The sequence below is a fragment of the Meleagris gallopavo genome, chromosome 5, assembly GCF_905368555.1.
Source record: "Meleagris gallopavo chromosome 5, MGAL_WU_HG_1.1, whole genome shotgun sequence".
Taxonomy (NCBI): domain Eukaryota; kingdom Metazoa; phylum Chordata; class Aves; order Galliformes; family Phasianidae; genus Meleagris; species Meleagris gallopavo.
In genome coordinates, this window is record NC_139408.1 from 13,582,881 (window position 1) to 13,597,581 (window position 14,701).

A 14,701-nucleotide genomic window follows, 5' to 3' on the forward strand; every position below is an offset into this window, starting at 1 on the left:
TTTTTCCATAAGTTTATAGAGCTCTCTGTATTCATCCCCAACTGCGAGTGGCTGAGGCAAGCCAGTTCTGCATCCACATCACCCCCTCCAGCATCACCCTGCTGCAGAGCTGCATCCAGACACCTCTGAAAACCTCCGTCCTGCCCAGATGAGAGCGAGCAGGGGGTGTCAGAGTTGCCTCTCACTATCTGGTGGTCAGAGGCAGTTTGAGGTGGGACTTCAACCCCAGGGCCTTGTCCACCACATCGGGGGGCTGCAGGCTGTGCCACTGGGCGAGGGGACGCCGTGGGTTGGACAGCATGTCAGACCAGTGCCGCAGCTGGTTACCAGTGGCCCGACAGCCCAGGAAGAGTTTGCCGATGGGCTCATTCTTGGTCATTTTGTCATAGTCCCAGACGGAGATGACCACATCCACGTTCTGGTGGAGACACAAGAACAGCTGTCAGTTGGACTTTCATCAGAGCAGGGGCCTGCTCAGCCTTGGGCACTGAAGAGAAACCCACCTGAATCTGATTGAAAGGCACCTCAAAGACAAATGCCTCATTGAAATAAGGGCTCAAGGTGTTTTTCTTCACACTCGTCTTCTTCTTCTTCCACTTCTTCTTGTTCAGGATGAGATGCACCTTGACAAAAGGATCTGAGGAGAGAATGGACATGGCTCCACACCAAGAGTCCTTAAGGTTTTACAGTTCTTGGTGCTATCAATAGCACCAGGTAGAGAGATGTGAGTGCAAGCAGACCCTGCCTACCTGAGAGTCCATGGGAGTCCATTCGCTTCAGCTTCTTGGCCTCAAGGATGAGCACTGTCAGCTTGCCAGTGCTGGGGACATAGCGCAGGGAGAAGCAGATCTCACCCAGCCACTCTTGCTGATAGAGAGAGGGTCCAGTGAGCTGGAGGGCTCTCAAGTTGAAGGATACCCACTGCTTTCTCTCACTGTGGGGTGGAAAGAGAAGCAGCACCAGGTCTCACCCCATGGTGTGTCCCACCTGCTAGGACCAACCTCCACTTTGCTGGCCACCACTAGGTCGCTCCACTGCTCGATGATATGCTGCAGGCTGACACTGGCCAGGGGCAGGCGGACCTCGCCAATGATGTCATGCTTGGCAAAGCGGTTGAAGTCGAAGATCTGCATCACCAGCGTGGCCTCGGACACCTCTGTCTGGGGCACCTGCAGGGGAAAACCCAGCAACCCAACCTTACTCCCTGCCACGTGCAATGGCGGGATAGACACAACAGCAGGTCTTTCTGTTGCTTTCCCATCCTGGTAACAAAGGAACCCTCAAGGTAATCATCAGCAGCTGTTGCTTCCTACCTGGAAAGAGAAGCTCTCGTTGAAGATGGGGTTCAGAGTCTTGTGGTAAACCTTGGTCTCATATTTCTTTCTCATATCTGATGTCAGGTAGACAATAACGTAGGGATCAGATGTGCCCCCACTGTCCATGGCCTTCAGATCAGCTGCCTGCTTCACACCAACTTTCAGCTTAAAAGGAACAAAGCGTGAGGTCATTGTGCAGAGGATAGTGACAGGAGACAAGCAAGCAAGTGCAGCAAGGAGGATGTCATCCCACCATGTCAGTATGCCAGCTAAGTGCAGAGGTGCAACAAGTATGGATGCCTTGGTCCTGTTGGGCACCAAAGGATTCTGCCAGAGCACAGCCTTGCAGCAGCCTCACCTCCTGTGCACGGAAATTGTACTCTAGAGAGTACTGAAGCCTTCCTCGTCCTGTCTCCTCTGGGCCCTGCTCCAGGTCCTCCAGCTCAGGCTGCACCTATGGCAAAGAGCAACACAACCCTCAAGACAAGGTTCCAGAGCCTTGTGTTTCCCCATACTAAGTTGCATGGGTGGGACCCCCAGGTATGCTGAAAGCCCATGGTGACAAAGTTCATATTCCTGCTCTCCATCCTGTCATGATGCATCGTATGGATCAATTTGCTCTAAAATCACATTTAAAAGAGCCTTCCCCCCAATCCCAGCCCAATTGTACATGGCATGTCAGGAGATGGGTATCACAGAGCAAATCTCCCTGCTAGGAGAGGAGCAGGGGACAGGAGAAAGCAGAACGCACAAGGCTGGCTGTGGTGGAGCCACTGAAGGTGAGCAAGCCAACTTTCTCCTTCTTCTTGGGCTTCTTCTTGCCACAGCAGCACCTGATGATGCAGATGAGGAAGAGGAGGAGGAGAACAGCCACTGCCACTGCCACAGCAATGAGCGCCCATCTGGGTACTGGTGCAATAAAGTAAACAGAAGAGTTAAAGCCAAACAAACCCACACAAAGTGCATTTACAACACCCTCCTCGTGTTTCAGCATTACAAAGATGTGTCTTGGGGCTTGAGCTTAAAATCCTGGAGAAGATCACTAGGATCACCAAATCCAACTGCAGCCCAACCCTGTCATTCTCACTGACCTATGCCCCTCAGTGCCACATCTACCCATTTCTTGAACACTTTCCAAAGAAAAAGGGGCAAGCCCAGCTGCACTCACATGACATGTGGCTGACAAAGCCATCAAGGAAGCCTGATAGAGCTGTGGTGGTAACCACTGGGCTAGCAGGGGGTGGGGAGGCCGTAGCCCAGCCATTCCTCTGTGACTTGGCCATGGCAGAGTGCAAGTGACCTGAGGACGCAAACAAAATGAACAGGGTGGGGATTTCATATGCAGAAGTTCACATGCTGCAAGTAGCACAGAGTTCTAATGGGAGTAAACACAATTAAAATGTTAAGATAAAGCCCAGCGTAAGCATTTAGGGCTCGGTCGCGTAGGAAATGAAGCGTGAAACGGAGTGGAGCAGTTCCCGCGGGCAAGGCGGGCTCTGCTCAAGCAGTCTTTTCATTTAATCCCCATCTCCTCTCAGCAGCCAATTCCTGATGTCATATAGCCTCTCCTTCCCCTCCTACAGGCTCAGGCTCGGCTCCATCACCCCAGCCAGGCTGTGCCCATTCGTCAGGTGGCAGCAGTGCCACCACACCGGTTCACAAACTGAACCAGTCTGACTTGTGCACATGGCGAGGACCAAGCAGAGACTTCAGTTTGTTCAATTGGATGCTGAAGCCAGCCAGAGGATATCTCATATTAGGAACATCCAAAGGGACCAGAAAACACCCCCAGTAGGCTCCTGGAGGCAGATTCTATCAAACCTCAGCCCAGGGCACTCCTCCCAATGCTATGACGAGGGCAAGCAGGTATGCAAGTGTTTACCTTGGCCACACTGGCACTGTGGGGCTCCTCACACAGAGATGATCTTTAATTTTTTAACAAGGAGTCTTTGCTGTCTGTAACTGCAGGGTAAAGAGTTGCTCTCTATCTCCACTGGGGCAGCGGGGTGCAGGACATATTACTTGCACAGAACCTATCTATCTTTCATCTATATGGGACATCAGTGCCATATATGCAATCTCAGCTCACAGTCTTCCCACTGGGTTTTTATGGCTAGATCCTCCTGTTCCTGCACACAGAAATCAGCAGCCTGGTGACAGACCTGTGCTATTTAGGAGGCTCCAGGTTCCAGCTTCAGACTGTGACAGCGGGTGGACATAGCAGCAGTGGCAAGCAGGTGCCCATACGGCACAGATTCAGATGTTTCATCATGTTTTTCCCACCAGACCCTAAAGGACTATCTTCCATCAGCCCCCATTAAAAGGAGAATCTCATCCTAGCTCTGGGGTGTGGCCCAAGCTGCTGTTTTGGGGCAATGGAGACATGGTCTGGGAACATCGAGCATCTTGGCTTCTGCAAAAGGTCTTAGGGAGCCCTGCCCTTCTCTCCTAAACCCAAAACCAGACTTACCACCGTGTTGTTTCCAGCCTCAGTCTCCTTTCCTCTCTGCTTGGTCTCCTGCTCCAGCCACAGTGCATGGTAGGAACATGCTGGGGACAAGAGAGGTCCCTGCCAGGAATAGAGTTATAGGCACAAAAGAGACATTGGCTTCCCCATGCACAGTGCAACCCAAACTGGAAAGTCTGCTTTGCCAACCCAGGAACCTGCGGGCCCCACCTTCCTGCTGACCCAAGCAGTGCTCACGCAGGCGAAAAGTCAGCAGGGAACTCCCAGCCTGAGCAGGAAGAAAAAACCTATGCTCCTGGCTGCAGAAAACTGCCCTGGAAAAATTCAGTTCTCCAAGATATCCCAGTAGCAGTGCTAGGATATGCACAGCACGTGGCTCTGTGCACTTAGTGCAAGGGGTGAGTACACAGTTGGGGTGATTTCAGCAGCATCCCATCTCATATTTATTCTTACACATTTCTTCCCTTGTGGTCCTACTGCATGGAGGAGAAAGAGGTGGTGTGGGGATATTTAGACACCAAAAATTCAGCACTCAGAGGGCAGTGAGGCACTGGCACCAGGCTGCCCAGAGAAACTGTGGATGTTCCATCCCTGGAGGGGCTCAAGGCCAGGCTGGATGGGGCCTTGGGCAGCCTGAGCTGGTGAGGGGCAGCCCTGCCCAAGGCAGGGGATTGGGTGGGCTGTAAGGTCACTTCTGACCCAAGCCATTCTGTGATTCTATGATACTTTTTGCTCTGTACTAGGAAGAGTAGAAGGGTGCACAGAAGAAATACATAGGAGAAATTTGGGTTAAAGGGAACGTATCCAATAAAAGCACTCAGGGAAAGAGCTGTACATGCTGAGTACTTCAGTGGAGCTGTCTGCAGAAGCGAAGCATCTTGGTGAGGCAGTATTGCATGGCAGCAAGACCCTTGTTGCAGCCCATGCTCTGAGAGGTGATTTAGTAATATGTGGCAATAGCCCCAGCTTTCTGCAAAGGGTCCTTAAAAATGGCACAGCAAAATTACAGATTTTGCTCATTGTTCCTCCTGAATAGGAACTCCTGTGCTTTTTGGTCAAAAACACGACAGCTATGCACACAAGGGCTAGGAAATGAGAGATGTACCTACAAAAATAAACCTAATTGCAGTGCTTGTGGGCAGCGAGCTGAAATAGAATAAAAGCTGGCCAGGAGACCGATGTAGAAATGCAGCCAGGCATGCAGCCAGCCCGCAGGGCTGACTACAAATCCCATCACGCCAGGGGAAGGGCTGTGCCTAGCACGCAGCTGCCTGCTTCCTGCTGGTCCCAGAGAGATATAAACAGCAGCACCTGGGTGAAGTGGGGCAGAGGAGTGGATGCTGCGTTAGATGAGGAGACGGCGCTGGTGGTGAGTTTGGACCTTTGTTCTAGCAAGCCTCAGCTGCTTCCTTCCCAGCTGGAGGTACGCTGTGTTTGCTCTTTGCTACACTGTGGGGAGCTGCAAGCATCCACTTCGGATGCTTTTCCCTGTGTGTGTGTATATATATATACACACACAGTGCTGTGTGCATATGTAGCTATGTATGTAGTGATATACATATCTGTATAAATGCTGTATGTAAACAATACTATAGGCAGATAAAGAGGAATGAGAAGTCAGGCATGGTCTTCCTGATTTCAAGGGATGGAGCAAAAATTAATAGGCTTTCTCTCCTTCCGCAAAGAGCAGCTCGGCTCCACCTCCTCTCCTTTCACTTTCACTTTAAGAAAAGGGAAGAGGAGCCCCCAGAATACAGCACGTGTTAAGAGCTCCCACTTGGATGGAATCTCTCCAGGGGACATTTGTCCCTGCTGAGATATGGGCTGGTGGCTGTTACCCCACAGCTCTGTGGGAGGAGAACCTTCCCCACACAGGATGTGGGTGGAGGAAGCAGGGTGATGCTTTGCACAATGCAGGGATATAGAAGCATCAAGCTCCTTGCAGATCATGCACCTATATACATTACATAGAGAATCTGTGATATATTATATATATCTATATGTGTGTGTGTGTCCTGTAACTTATCTCCTTTCCTACATACCTCCAAAGGGATCAGTGGATGGGAAGTGTCAGCCCGTGCTGGGTCTAACAGTGGTTGCTCAGCTCAGCTGCATGAGCAGGCCAAGGGCAGAAATGCAGCCAAGAGATAAATTCCAGCCATGCAGTGACAGCTCAATGAAGTGGGCATGTCAATCTTAATAAAAAAGCCTGAAAAAATGAGGTGAGGTAGAGGAAATCTGAAGTCCTCCAGCAGCAAGCACAGCAGGACAACAAGGAGGGTGAAGTCTACATCATGCATTTTCCTTCTGGTCTAGGCATGCACAGCCTCCCACTCCATTGATCAAGTAGCACATTAAATGGGAAATGAGGTTTTAACTTCCTTGCCAATCCCAGCACATCTGTGCAGAGCCATTATTGCCTCCTCTGCTCCTCAGAGAAACCCCACAGCATATTTGTAGGAGCTGTGGGATTGGGAGCCATTCCCAGTCCACAGGCTGAATCCCTCAGGTTCAGTTATAGCACCAACTAGTGCAGAGAAATGAAGCATACAGTGAGATGGTTACAGAAGCCACAGGACCTGGTGTGCAAAAATAGCAGCACACAGCACCCCAAGACTGCATTCTGCCAGACATGGGTAAGCCCAGCCTGCACAGATAGCTGTGGTGTAGGGGATCCTGTACATGCAGGATTGGCAAGTGCTTGCTCACAGCACATCCCAACTTACAGTTGCAAGCAATCTTCAACACAGCAATTTTGTTTATATGTAGATAGAAAATCATCTTTCAGACAAAAACTACCATGAATCACAGTAAGGAAGCAAGCTAGAAGCCTAGCTGGATCTTTCGGGTCTTTTATTACATGCATCAGTTCAGTTACATATTTTCTCTCATTTGAGGCTGAAATTGGAAGATGGCGGAGCCTGAAAGCACAGTCATCAATACCGATGTGAAACAGGTAAGAGTTGCTCATTACAAATGCAGATCCCTAATTTACAAAGCACATTTTGAAATGCCACTGCAGGAGATGACACAACCTGAAACTTTGGTGGCTGAAATTGTTTGTGCCTTGGGTTGCACAAATGACACATTTGCTCAAGTTTAATTTTGGAATGACCAAAGAGAAAACACTACTACAAAGAGAGCTTTCATCAGTCTCTCCAGAGTGGAGATAAAATAAGAATCAAAGCACCAGGATATGCAGGGAATGCCAGAAATGCCCAGCTCAGTATGAGCAGATGACTACGCTGACTACAGCTGTGCTGTGCCCATAGATGCACAAATTATGAAGCAATCCTCTTCCACGTGAGCTGTCCTCAGAGTACACTGCAGTTATCTGACATGTCGGCATTTCACAACTGCCTGCTCCAACCTCAGTGACCTGCAGATGAAGATCAGGCTTGGTACCTCTTTGCCAAAGTCTCTTTGGCATTGGAGGCAGGAACCATGACACGAGTGATGCTTCCAACACGCAGCCCCACCACCTCACACCACCATCCCAAGGCTCTTCCATTGCGTTCCCCCAACCCTTCTTTGCTCTCACATTGCAGAAAGATCCCAGCGAGGCACTGGTCATTGCAGTGACCACCAGAGCCATCTTCAACTTGGAAGAGGAGCACCAGCTCTACCTGGAGAAAGGAAAGGAGGAATACGTGAAGCACCAACAGGCCAACCAGGACAAGCCCCTGCCCCCAGGCACAGCCTTTGCCTTCATCCAGGTGAGCTCCAGGGCAAACATCACTCACAGTGCAGGGTGAAAACAACCTTCCTGCCCCCACGTCTCACCCCAACTGGGTCCCACCCACCCTCCCCACCCCATGACTGCATGATTTCCAAACAGCCCTGAAAAGCCATCAGTGATGCCCATTATAAAATGGTCTGTTCCTACAGGCAGCACAGTATGTGAATAAGAAGATCCTGGAGAGTAACCCAGCAGAGAAGGGCCTCTTTGACATCCTGGTGCTCTCCAACAACAGCCCAGAGAGTGGCGTGCGCATCATCAACAGTGCCAAGCACTATGGTAAGGGTGCCTATCTCTGGAGGTCTGCCCCCTCAGTGTTCTCTCCCCAGCACTGCATCCATAGGGAATACAGAGCCAGGGGAACGCATGCAGAGACCTGGGGAGGTGAAGGGGTGCTGCAAGATGGACACAGCCCCATAACAGACTTTGCTCATATTCCCTGTCCCAAGGCCTGGAGATTTCCAAGTTCTGCTTTGTCAGTGATGAGGACTCCACGCAGTACCTGAAGTCCCACAGGGTGAAACTGTTCCTCTCAGCTGACAGGACAGATGTCTGCAATGCCCTCCAAAGAGGTATGTCTTTCTCTCCACTCACTTCCCCCAAACCCACCACACTGCTCCCAGGTGGCCTGCACCAAGAAGCAAAGCCAGAGCTCATCCTGTTAGGTGGGAGAGAAAACAAATGGCATCTTGATCACCAACATAATCTTTAATGGTTCCATTTTTTTCAATTTCCATCTGTAGCCTACAAATACCAGGGCTTGTCAGAAGCCTTCACAATTAACTAAATTAATTGAATGTTCCATATATAATTCTGACTGCAGATCTGCCATGGGCTGGTCATTCCATGCCTGGTATTTAAACCTTCCAATGACTCCCAAGGCTTTGTGAGGATGCCATACCAATTTCCTTTTTTGGTACATACAGAAAGAAGCAAGAACATGCTTGACCTGGATCTGAGTATGTGCAGTTCCTGACAGCTCTAATGGGGTTAATCTCCTTATTAATTTGCCTGGGTATGAGCACATCAGCTGGCCAGGGTCCTTCGGGTCAGGAGCAAGCCAACCAGAGAGCAGACTTCCCTTAGCTATGAATCTTGAAGCCTCATGATGATCATCATTGCTCTAACAAGTGTCTCATCTAGGGTCTCAGCCCACGGATGAGAGCAGGCAGGGAGCAGCCTGTAAGAAGAGACCTGTAATTAAGCCAATTACCCCAATCAACTGAAGGTGCCAATCCCTATTACTCACATCACGGAGTGCTAAATCTGGGCATTAGCACCAGGCTTGGCAGAGGGACTGAACACGAGGAGGAGGGCTTCACATGCATTAACACCCCTACAGTTATTCCAGCAGTCCTCAGCATCTATCCAGTCAAATCAGCAGCTCTTCCTTGTGCTCCCCAAATAATTCAGCCTTGGAAAGGCCAGGATGACCCTCATGGAAAGTATCCTTGATGAGAGCCCAACCACACCAGTGTCTTTCCATAAGACATTTGTGGTGTGAGATGAGACCACAGAGAGGATTTGCTCGTGTGTAAGATGCCTCACGATGTGGTATCTCTCGTGTCCTCCACAAACCCATCTTGCTTCATCTCACAGGGGTCTCGGCAGCACTCGTCTTCCAACAGGAGGTGCAGGCCCCCAGCACCCCGCTGCGTGTGGCCTTTGATGGAGATGCTGTGCTTTTCTCCGATGAGACAGACCAGGTCTTCCAGAAGCACGGCCTGGAGGGAGCCATGCAATATGAGCGGGCGATGGAGGCTGTGCCTATAGGAGAGGTGAGCAAGGTGGCCATAGTGAGCACGTCCTCTGTTAGGGTATTGCCACAGGCAGCCAAAAAAGCACAAATCCTTACGGGTTCCCTTTGCGTTTACCAGTCCTTAGTACCTAAGCTGCCTGACTTGATGTCCTACCAACAAGAGGAAAAAGCAGACTGAACAGGCTGGGCAGGTGTCTCCACCTTTCCTATGCACTCTCAAGTTCTTGGTGTGTTTGCAGGGTCCCATAAAAGCCTTTGCCATGCACCTGGGGAATATGCGCAAGAAGTTCAGTCAGGAGGAGTCCCCCATTCGCACCTACCTGGTGACAGCCCGCAGTGGCCGGGACATGGGCATTCGAGCCATCAAGACGCTCCGGGAATGGGGTCTAGCCATCGATGAAGCCTTCTTCATGGATGGGGCTCCCAAGGGCCCCATTCTTGCTCAAATCCAGCCACATATTTTCTTCGATGATGGCCTTCATAACATCCAGGGGGCTCAAGGTGTGGGTGTGCCCTCTGCGTGGGTCCCCTTGTGCTGCTGACAGACTAAGAACCTGCAGCCTTCCTTTACCCTCTCCAGCAGATAGGACTGAGCCAGCTGAAGGCGGACCTGGTGGGAGGGGAAGAACTTTCCAGCCTGCAACAAGAACCCTAGGGGGTGAGAGCATTGCACAGGAACACGAGCTATCAGGGAGGACCTGATGCTCAGTCAGGTCCTGACACAAGATCCTCCAGGCCAAAAAAGCCAAGGGTTGCAACCACTGCAGGAAGAACAAACACCCTCTTAGGAGACTCACACAGCCCCTGGAGCAGCAGCATAAAGACCACGGACGAGGTTGCAATACAGGTCCCTCCAGGAGAGGGCACTGGAGACAGCCACCTACACCAGCAACTAGAAAAGGAGCAGAGCTTCAAGGCTATCACTCCACACCTCCAAAAGCAGTATGAGCGTGAGCCTGTGCTTAAATAGGGATATGGGTGGTGGGCATAGGTGGGGGTCCCAGGTGTGCCTGCTTAAGATAGATGGGTTCTGAGTGCCCTACCCTGATGACCCTGTATAGGAATGTCTTTTCTTTGTCAGTTTTGACTCTGCTTCTAATGTTTCCAGACAGAAAGCAATCCCCAAAGCTTCCCCTGCAGTGGAAGCACCCCCTTTTCTCTCTAGGGCTGGATGCTAGGGGCTGCCACTAGAGGCTGCTGCACTGCCTTGCTGTCACCTAAGCTATTGGGAGACATAGTGCGTCCTCAAAAACCACCACCAAAAAACAGCCATATACCCCCACTCAGTCTTGAAACTGGAAGTTCTCTCCACTGTGTTAACTTTCCATCCATTTTTTCAAAAAGGAAAACAAAAAAATAATAAACTGAAATACAGATTTTAGGGCAGACTACAGATAAATTAGTTTTAGTTTCTTCTTGTTGTTGTTTTTAAAGGATTTGTCAGCCTCACCAATGCTTTTTCACTCAATAAAAAGTAAATAACAGTCGTGTGATTTGCTGGTGTCTCTGGTTGAGCATGCTTAGTGTAATATCTCAGAGCTCCTTTGCCGACATCAGGGTTATTTGTCCCGTTCTTACTCAGATATGCACACGGGGGGCCCATCAAGCTAGGCTGATCACAGGAAGCCTTCAGTAGGCTCTGGATTAGCTCCCTGCAGAGCAAAGGCCATCAAAACCCTCATCTAAATCTCAGAAAATGCCAGATTTTTTAATGTATCACCAGTGAGTCCCCATCCTGTGTACGATCATACCGCAGTGTTAGCTCCCACACATTCCCACCCAAGGGACTTTTGCCTCCTGGACCACAGAGCTGTGGCTGAGGCAGCTGCTCCCACCCCAGGCCATGGGGTGGGCACTCGTGTTCCCATCTGTGTCTCTGCTGCTCTGGTTTTGGGGAAGGTCTTGCTCTGCAAGAAGAACTGCTGAAGGAACTCATCTCCAAAACAACTTTTTTCCAAGTCTAGATGCTGAAATCACATGTCTAAAAGTAGCCACATCAATAACTCCTAATCATTTGCTAATAATGCTAAATACCTGTCAGCCTCAATCAGTGAGCAAACATTAATTATGGGGTGTTCCAAACAAGCAGGGGCAGATGTTCGTCACACTTTTATGGAGGTCAGATATTTTCGAGCAAGGTGGCCCAATATTGGTGTTTGACCTCGCTCATCATGCAGAGCTTGGTGGCATCTCATGCTGGGGACTTTGGCCCCGCATGCTGCTGTGGCCTTTTCCGATGCAGATGTGGTTTTGGAAGATGAGGCAATCCTTTACCCCCGGGTGAAGCTGAGTTTAACACTGGCTCAGCCAACGCCTTGGGTAAGGGGGATTAGCTGAGTCAAGGCTCCGGGGATGAGAGCACATGAGCAGTGGCAGAGTGCAAGATGCTGAGGCAAGGGGAACACACCACGTGCCTTCCTCCAGCACTGTCAGGAGGAAGGATGACAATGCAAAATGTGTCCAAAATGGGGAAAAAAGAAAAGGAAGCACAAAGTTTAGGGGATTGCATCATGTAGGGCCAAATGCTGCTGCTTTGGGCCATTGCCTGTGGCTTTCCCCACTCTGTTCCAAAGGAGGAGCATCGAGAACAGCCTCCAGCAAGCACTGCTTCATTAACCACCTGCTGCGTGGGGAAACATCATGCTTCCATCTTACAGACATCTGCAATAAATTCATTAAGGGTTGGGACAACAATGCTGTCATCGTTGCCTGAGATAATCCTCATGTCTTGGCTCTCCCAGGCATTTCCAAAGGTGCAGAGGGGGCTCTTGCACTTGATTCTGGCCATTGCTTCTCAGTATGTTTTGGCATCTCACATTGCCCCAGCCAAAGCTGCCAAATGCTGGGGCCTCCCTGGGTATTTTCCCAGCACTCATGGGACACCCCCAGGACCCTAACCCTAAGCCAAAGGGCAGATCCATCTGGAAATTAGAGGAGATCATTAAAAATAGTGCTGGTGGGAAAAAGAAGAGAGATGGCCCTCACTATGCATGCTTGGAAATACATCTCCTATAGGTTGCGTATTCCCCATGGAGTTCGAGGGGTCTCCATGACACCTTGCTCTGCTCCATTCTCTGGCATTTATCTCCCTGGTGCCCTCAGGGACATTGCTCAAGGGATGTCATACGGATGCATCTGTGCCAGTACTGCCCATCACATCCTGGCGTAGGAGGTAATGAATCGATGCCATCATCGACACTGCCATCCATCCCGTCATCTACTGCTCCCTGTGCACGCACACACACATGCAGACACAAAAACACATACACACCAACCCCTGCCAAAAAAACCTGGAGTGAGGCAAACACCAGGAGCTCCCTGCCCCAGGGATGGTCCCCATGGTAGGTGCCAGGCAAGTCCCTGGAGCTGACAGCTGAGGGGGCAGAAGGACAGGAGTGGGGAAGGATGTGCGAGCCCCTGTAGCAGAGAGGGGTCCAAAGGACACAGGGATGGGAGATGTGAGGTTTGGCTGCAGTCCAGCTTGGGGGAGGCACTAGGGCAGTCCGTGGGCTTGAAGGCATGTCCCTAAGCATTTTGCTGAGTAAAACCTTTTCTTATGGAACATATCTAAAGGAAAGCATGCAAAACCTAGATGAGGGGTTCTCTCTCAGCCTTGGTCTCTGGTGAGCCACCCTTGCCTGCCACTGGGATTGGGATTTGGTGTGAGAGACACTGAAGAACAGCTACCACCCAGTCAAGCCCTGTGGCACCCACACTTATCACAGAATAGAAACATAGAACCATAGAGACTTAGCATCTTTCCAAGGTGATTGCAGCCATTCTGGCAGTGGAAGGATGCTTGCATAGGATCCCAGTCAGCTCTGCACCCAAAGCAGCTCCAAGCAGCTGACTGATAACATGAAGGCATGGGGAGCGGCAGATACTCCACCTGCTCCGTCACAAGCAGCTCTTCCGTCTTATCCTTGTGTTGAAAATGTGCCCTCTTGAATTTTCCAAGTGTTTAGGAAATGGCATTGGGAATGGGTGAGGTCCTGGCATAACACCAGGAAAAAGTTTCCACGGCTGCTTTCTGGGTTGGGGCTGGTGAAATAGGTGCTGCTAATTAGCTGCAGCCATCAGCATCTACACGGCTGGTGCACAGTCACTGCAGCTTCAACCATTTTGCCCTGTGCATGCCCAAAATCATAGAATTAAGTTGGAAAAAAACACTCTAAGATCATCCATTCCAAGCACCGACCCAACCCACCAAGCCTACTAAACGTGTCCTCAGTGCCACATCTCCATCTTTCTTGAACACCTCCAGGGACGGTGACTCCACCATCTCCCTGAGCAGCCTGTGCCACTGCATCACCATTTTTTTGGAGAAGAACTTTTCTTGGTACAATCTGCAGGACCTGCCTGGTCCTGCTGGTGTCATCTGCAGAGAGAACCCCTATCCTGGTGTGTCGGAGTCAGGGTGCTCCTCCATCCTGTAGGGTTGAATCATCTCTCCCCACACACACTTGGAGAATTCACAGGAGGTTGTGAAATGGTGGCCCCAAGCCAGGGTGCGTAACTTGCCGCCCACATCCACCAGCTGATCCAGCACAGTGCTTGCCTCTGGATGGAGTTGAGAATAGGAGTGTCTCAAAGCAAGCAAACTTTCTGTGTTTGCATCAGGACAAACACCCCATGGAAATACTGAGGGAGCGCTGAAGTGACACCTGGTGATTGGTGCTTGGTAGGGTCACCAGAGCCCAACACATGAGTGCATCAGTGGCAGCTCTGAAAGCCTCAGTGCCAAGGGCTGAAGCTGGGTTAAATGCTCTGAAGATACCTCAAAAACCCGATGTGACCACATCTGTGCTCTGAGTGCACAGCCCCATCTGCACCAGCATGAGGCTGTACGCCCAGCTGACAACCATGGGATGCTGGGGTAGACTGGTCGGACTGGAAATAGGTACCGAGGAGCTGTCCCGTGTGCAGCCTAAGGGCCAAACACGGGTAGGGCTCCAGCGTTCCTTCCCACTTCAAAAGAGGGTTTGTGCCTCTCCCACTGCACCACTAGCTGCTGGGAGAGCCTCGAGGGGCTGCAAACGGCAGCGGGCCCATCCCCACTGTCTGTGAGCCCACAGGCAAGGCGGTTTTGCCCAGGTGGGACACGAGGGGATACCACACGTGGTAGCTGGGAACATCTCGTGATGCACCAGCACCTGCAGAGGAGGGGACTGAGAGCCTTCTGACTTTCCCCATAGTGGCCCAGCAGCATTTGCTGAGTCACGCGGTGCTGGGCTCAGCTGACTCATGACTAGCAGTACTCATGGCTAGCAGTGCTCCTGGCCACGTGCCCGCGGGGCAGGAGGAAGCAGGGCTGGCTGCCGGACTAACGGGCCTCGTGGCTGGGAGTGGGGCAGGATTTGCAGCACAGCACATTTTTCTCTCTGCCCTAAGATGCCGGCCTGGCCCTGCTTTGTTTTCTC

General features: G+C 51.0%; 2 protein-coding genes across 5 annotated transcripts; one reads left to right on the top strand and one right to left on the bottom strand.

Moving 5' to 3' along the window:
* Positions 1-3,994, bottom strand: SYT8 (synaptotagmin 8). 2 transcript variants are annotated; one of them, XM_085224321.1, is made up of 9 exons: positions 3,787-3,994; positions 2,485-2,616; positions 2,068-2,225; positions 1,570-1,770; positions 1,314-1,481; positions 1,002-1,169; positions 750-867; positions 504-637; positions 1-418 (listed from the first exon to the last, which is right to left on the bottom strand). In XM_085224321.1, the coding sequence occupies exons 2-9, from the start codon at positions 2,597-2,599 to the stop codon at positions 185-187; spliced, it is 1,296 nt and encodes a 431-aa protein (XP_085080447.1). In that variant the 5' UTR covers positions 2,600-2,616; positions 3,787-3,994; the 3' UTR covers positions 1-184. The 2 variants fall into 2 exon arrangements, with proteins under 2 accessions (XP_085080447.1, XP_003206347.2); XM_003206299.5 differs by having other exon boundaries at positions 1,675-1,770; positions 3,787-3,992.
* A 30-nt stretch (positions 3,995-4,024) lies between these two features.
* Positions 4,025-10,765, top strand: LOC100543464 (cytosolic 5'-nucleotidase 1A-like). 3 transcript variants are annotated; one of them, XM_085224322.1, is made up of 7 exons: positions 4,025-4,181; positions 6,681-6,739; positions 7,332-7,499; positions 7,672-7,801; positions 7,972-8,094; positions 9,122-9,300; positions 9,521-10,765. In XM_085224322.1, exons 2-7 carry the CDS (start codon positions 6,695-6,697, stop codon positions 9,821-9,823), a joined length of 948 nt encoding a protein of 315 aa, XP_085080448.1. In that variant the 5' UTR covers positions 4,025-4,181; positions 6,681-6,694; the 3' UTR covers positions 9,824-10,765. The 3 variants fall into 3 exon arrangements, with proteins under 3 accessions (XP_085080448.1, XP_003206348.2, XP_031409295.2); XM_003206300.5 differs by lacking the exon at positions 4,025-4,181 and adding an exon at positions 5,007-5,152; XM_031553435.2 differs by lacking the exon at positions 4,025-4,181 and adding an exon at positions 5,066-5,206.
* Positions 10,766-14,701: the final 3,936 nt, after the last annotated feature.

Excerpts from the sequence above, each read along its gene's own strand:
- SYT8 (XM_085224321.1), bottom strand. The coding sequence starts at position 2,599 with ATGGCCAAGTCACAGAGGAATGGCTGGGCTACGGCCTCCCCACCCCCT. Across the intron at positions 2,226-2,484 it reads CTTTGTCAGCCACATGTCAT|TACCCAGATGGGCGCTCATT; the intron begins GTGAGTGCAGCT and ends TTATTGCACCAG. Across the intron at positions 1,771-2,067 it reads GCTCCACCACAGCCAGCCTT|GTGCAGCCTGAGCTGGAGGA; the intron begins GTGCGTTCTGCT and ends TCTTTGCCATAG.
- LOC100543464 (XM_085224322.1), top strand. The coding sequence starts at position 6,695 with ATGGCGGAGCCTGAAAGCACAGTCATCAATACCGATGTGAAACAG. Across the intron at positions 6,740-7,331 it reads TCAATACCGATGTGAAACAG|AAAGATCCCAGCGAGGCACT; the intron begins GTAAGAGTTGCT and ends CTCACATTGCAG. Across the intron at positions 8,095-9,121 it reads CTGCAATGCCCTCCAAAGAG|GGGTCTCGGCAGCACTCGTC; the intron begins GTATGTCTTTCT and ends TTCATCTCACAG.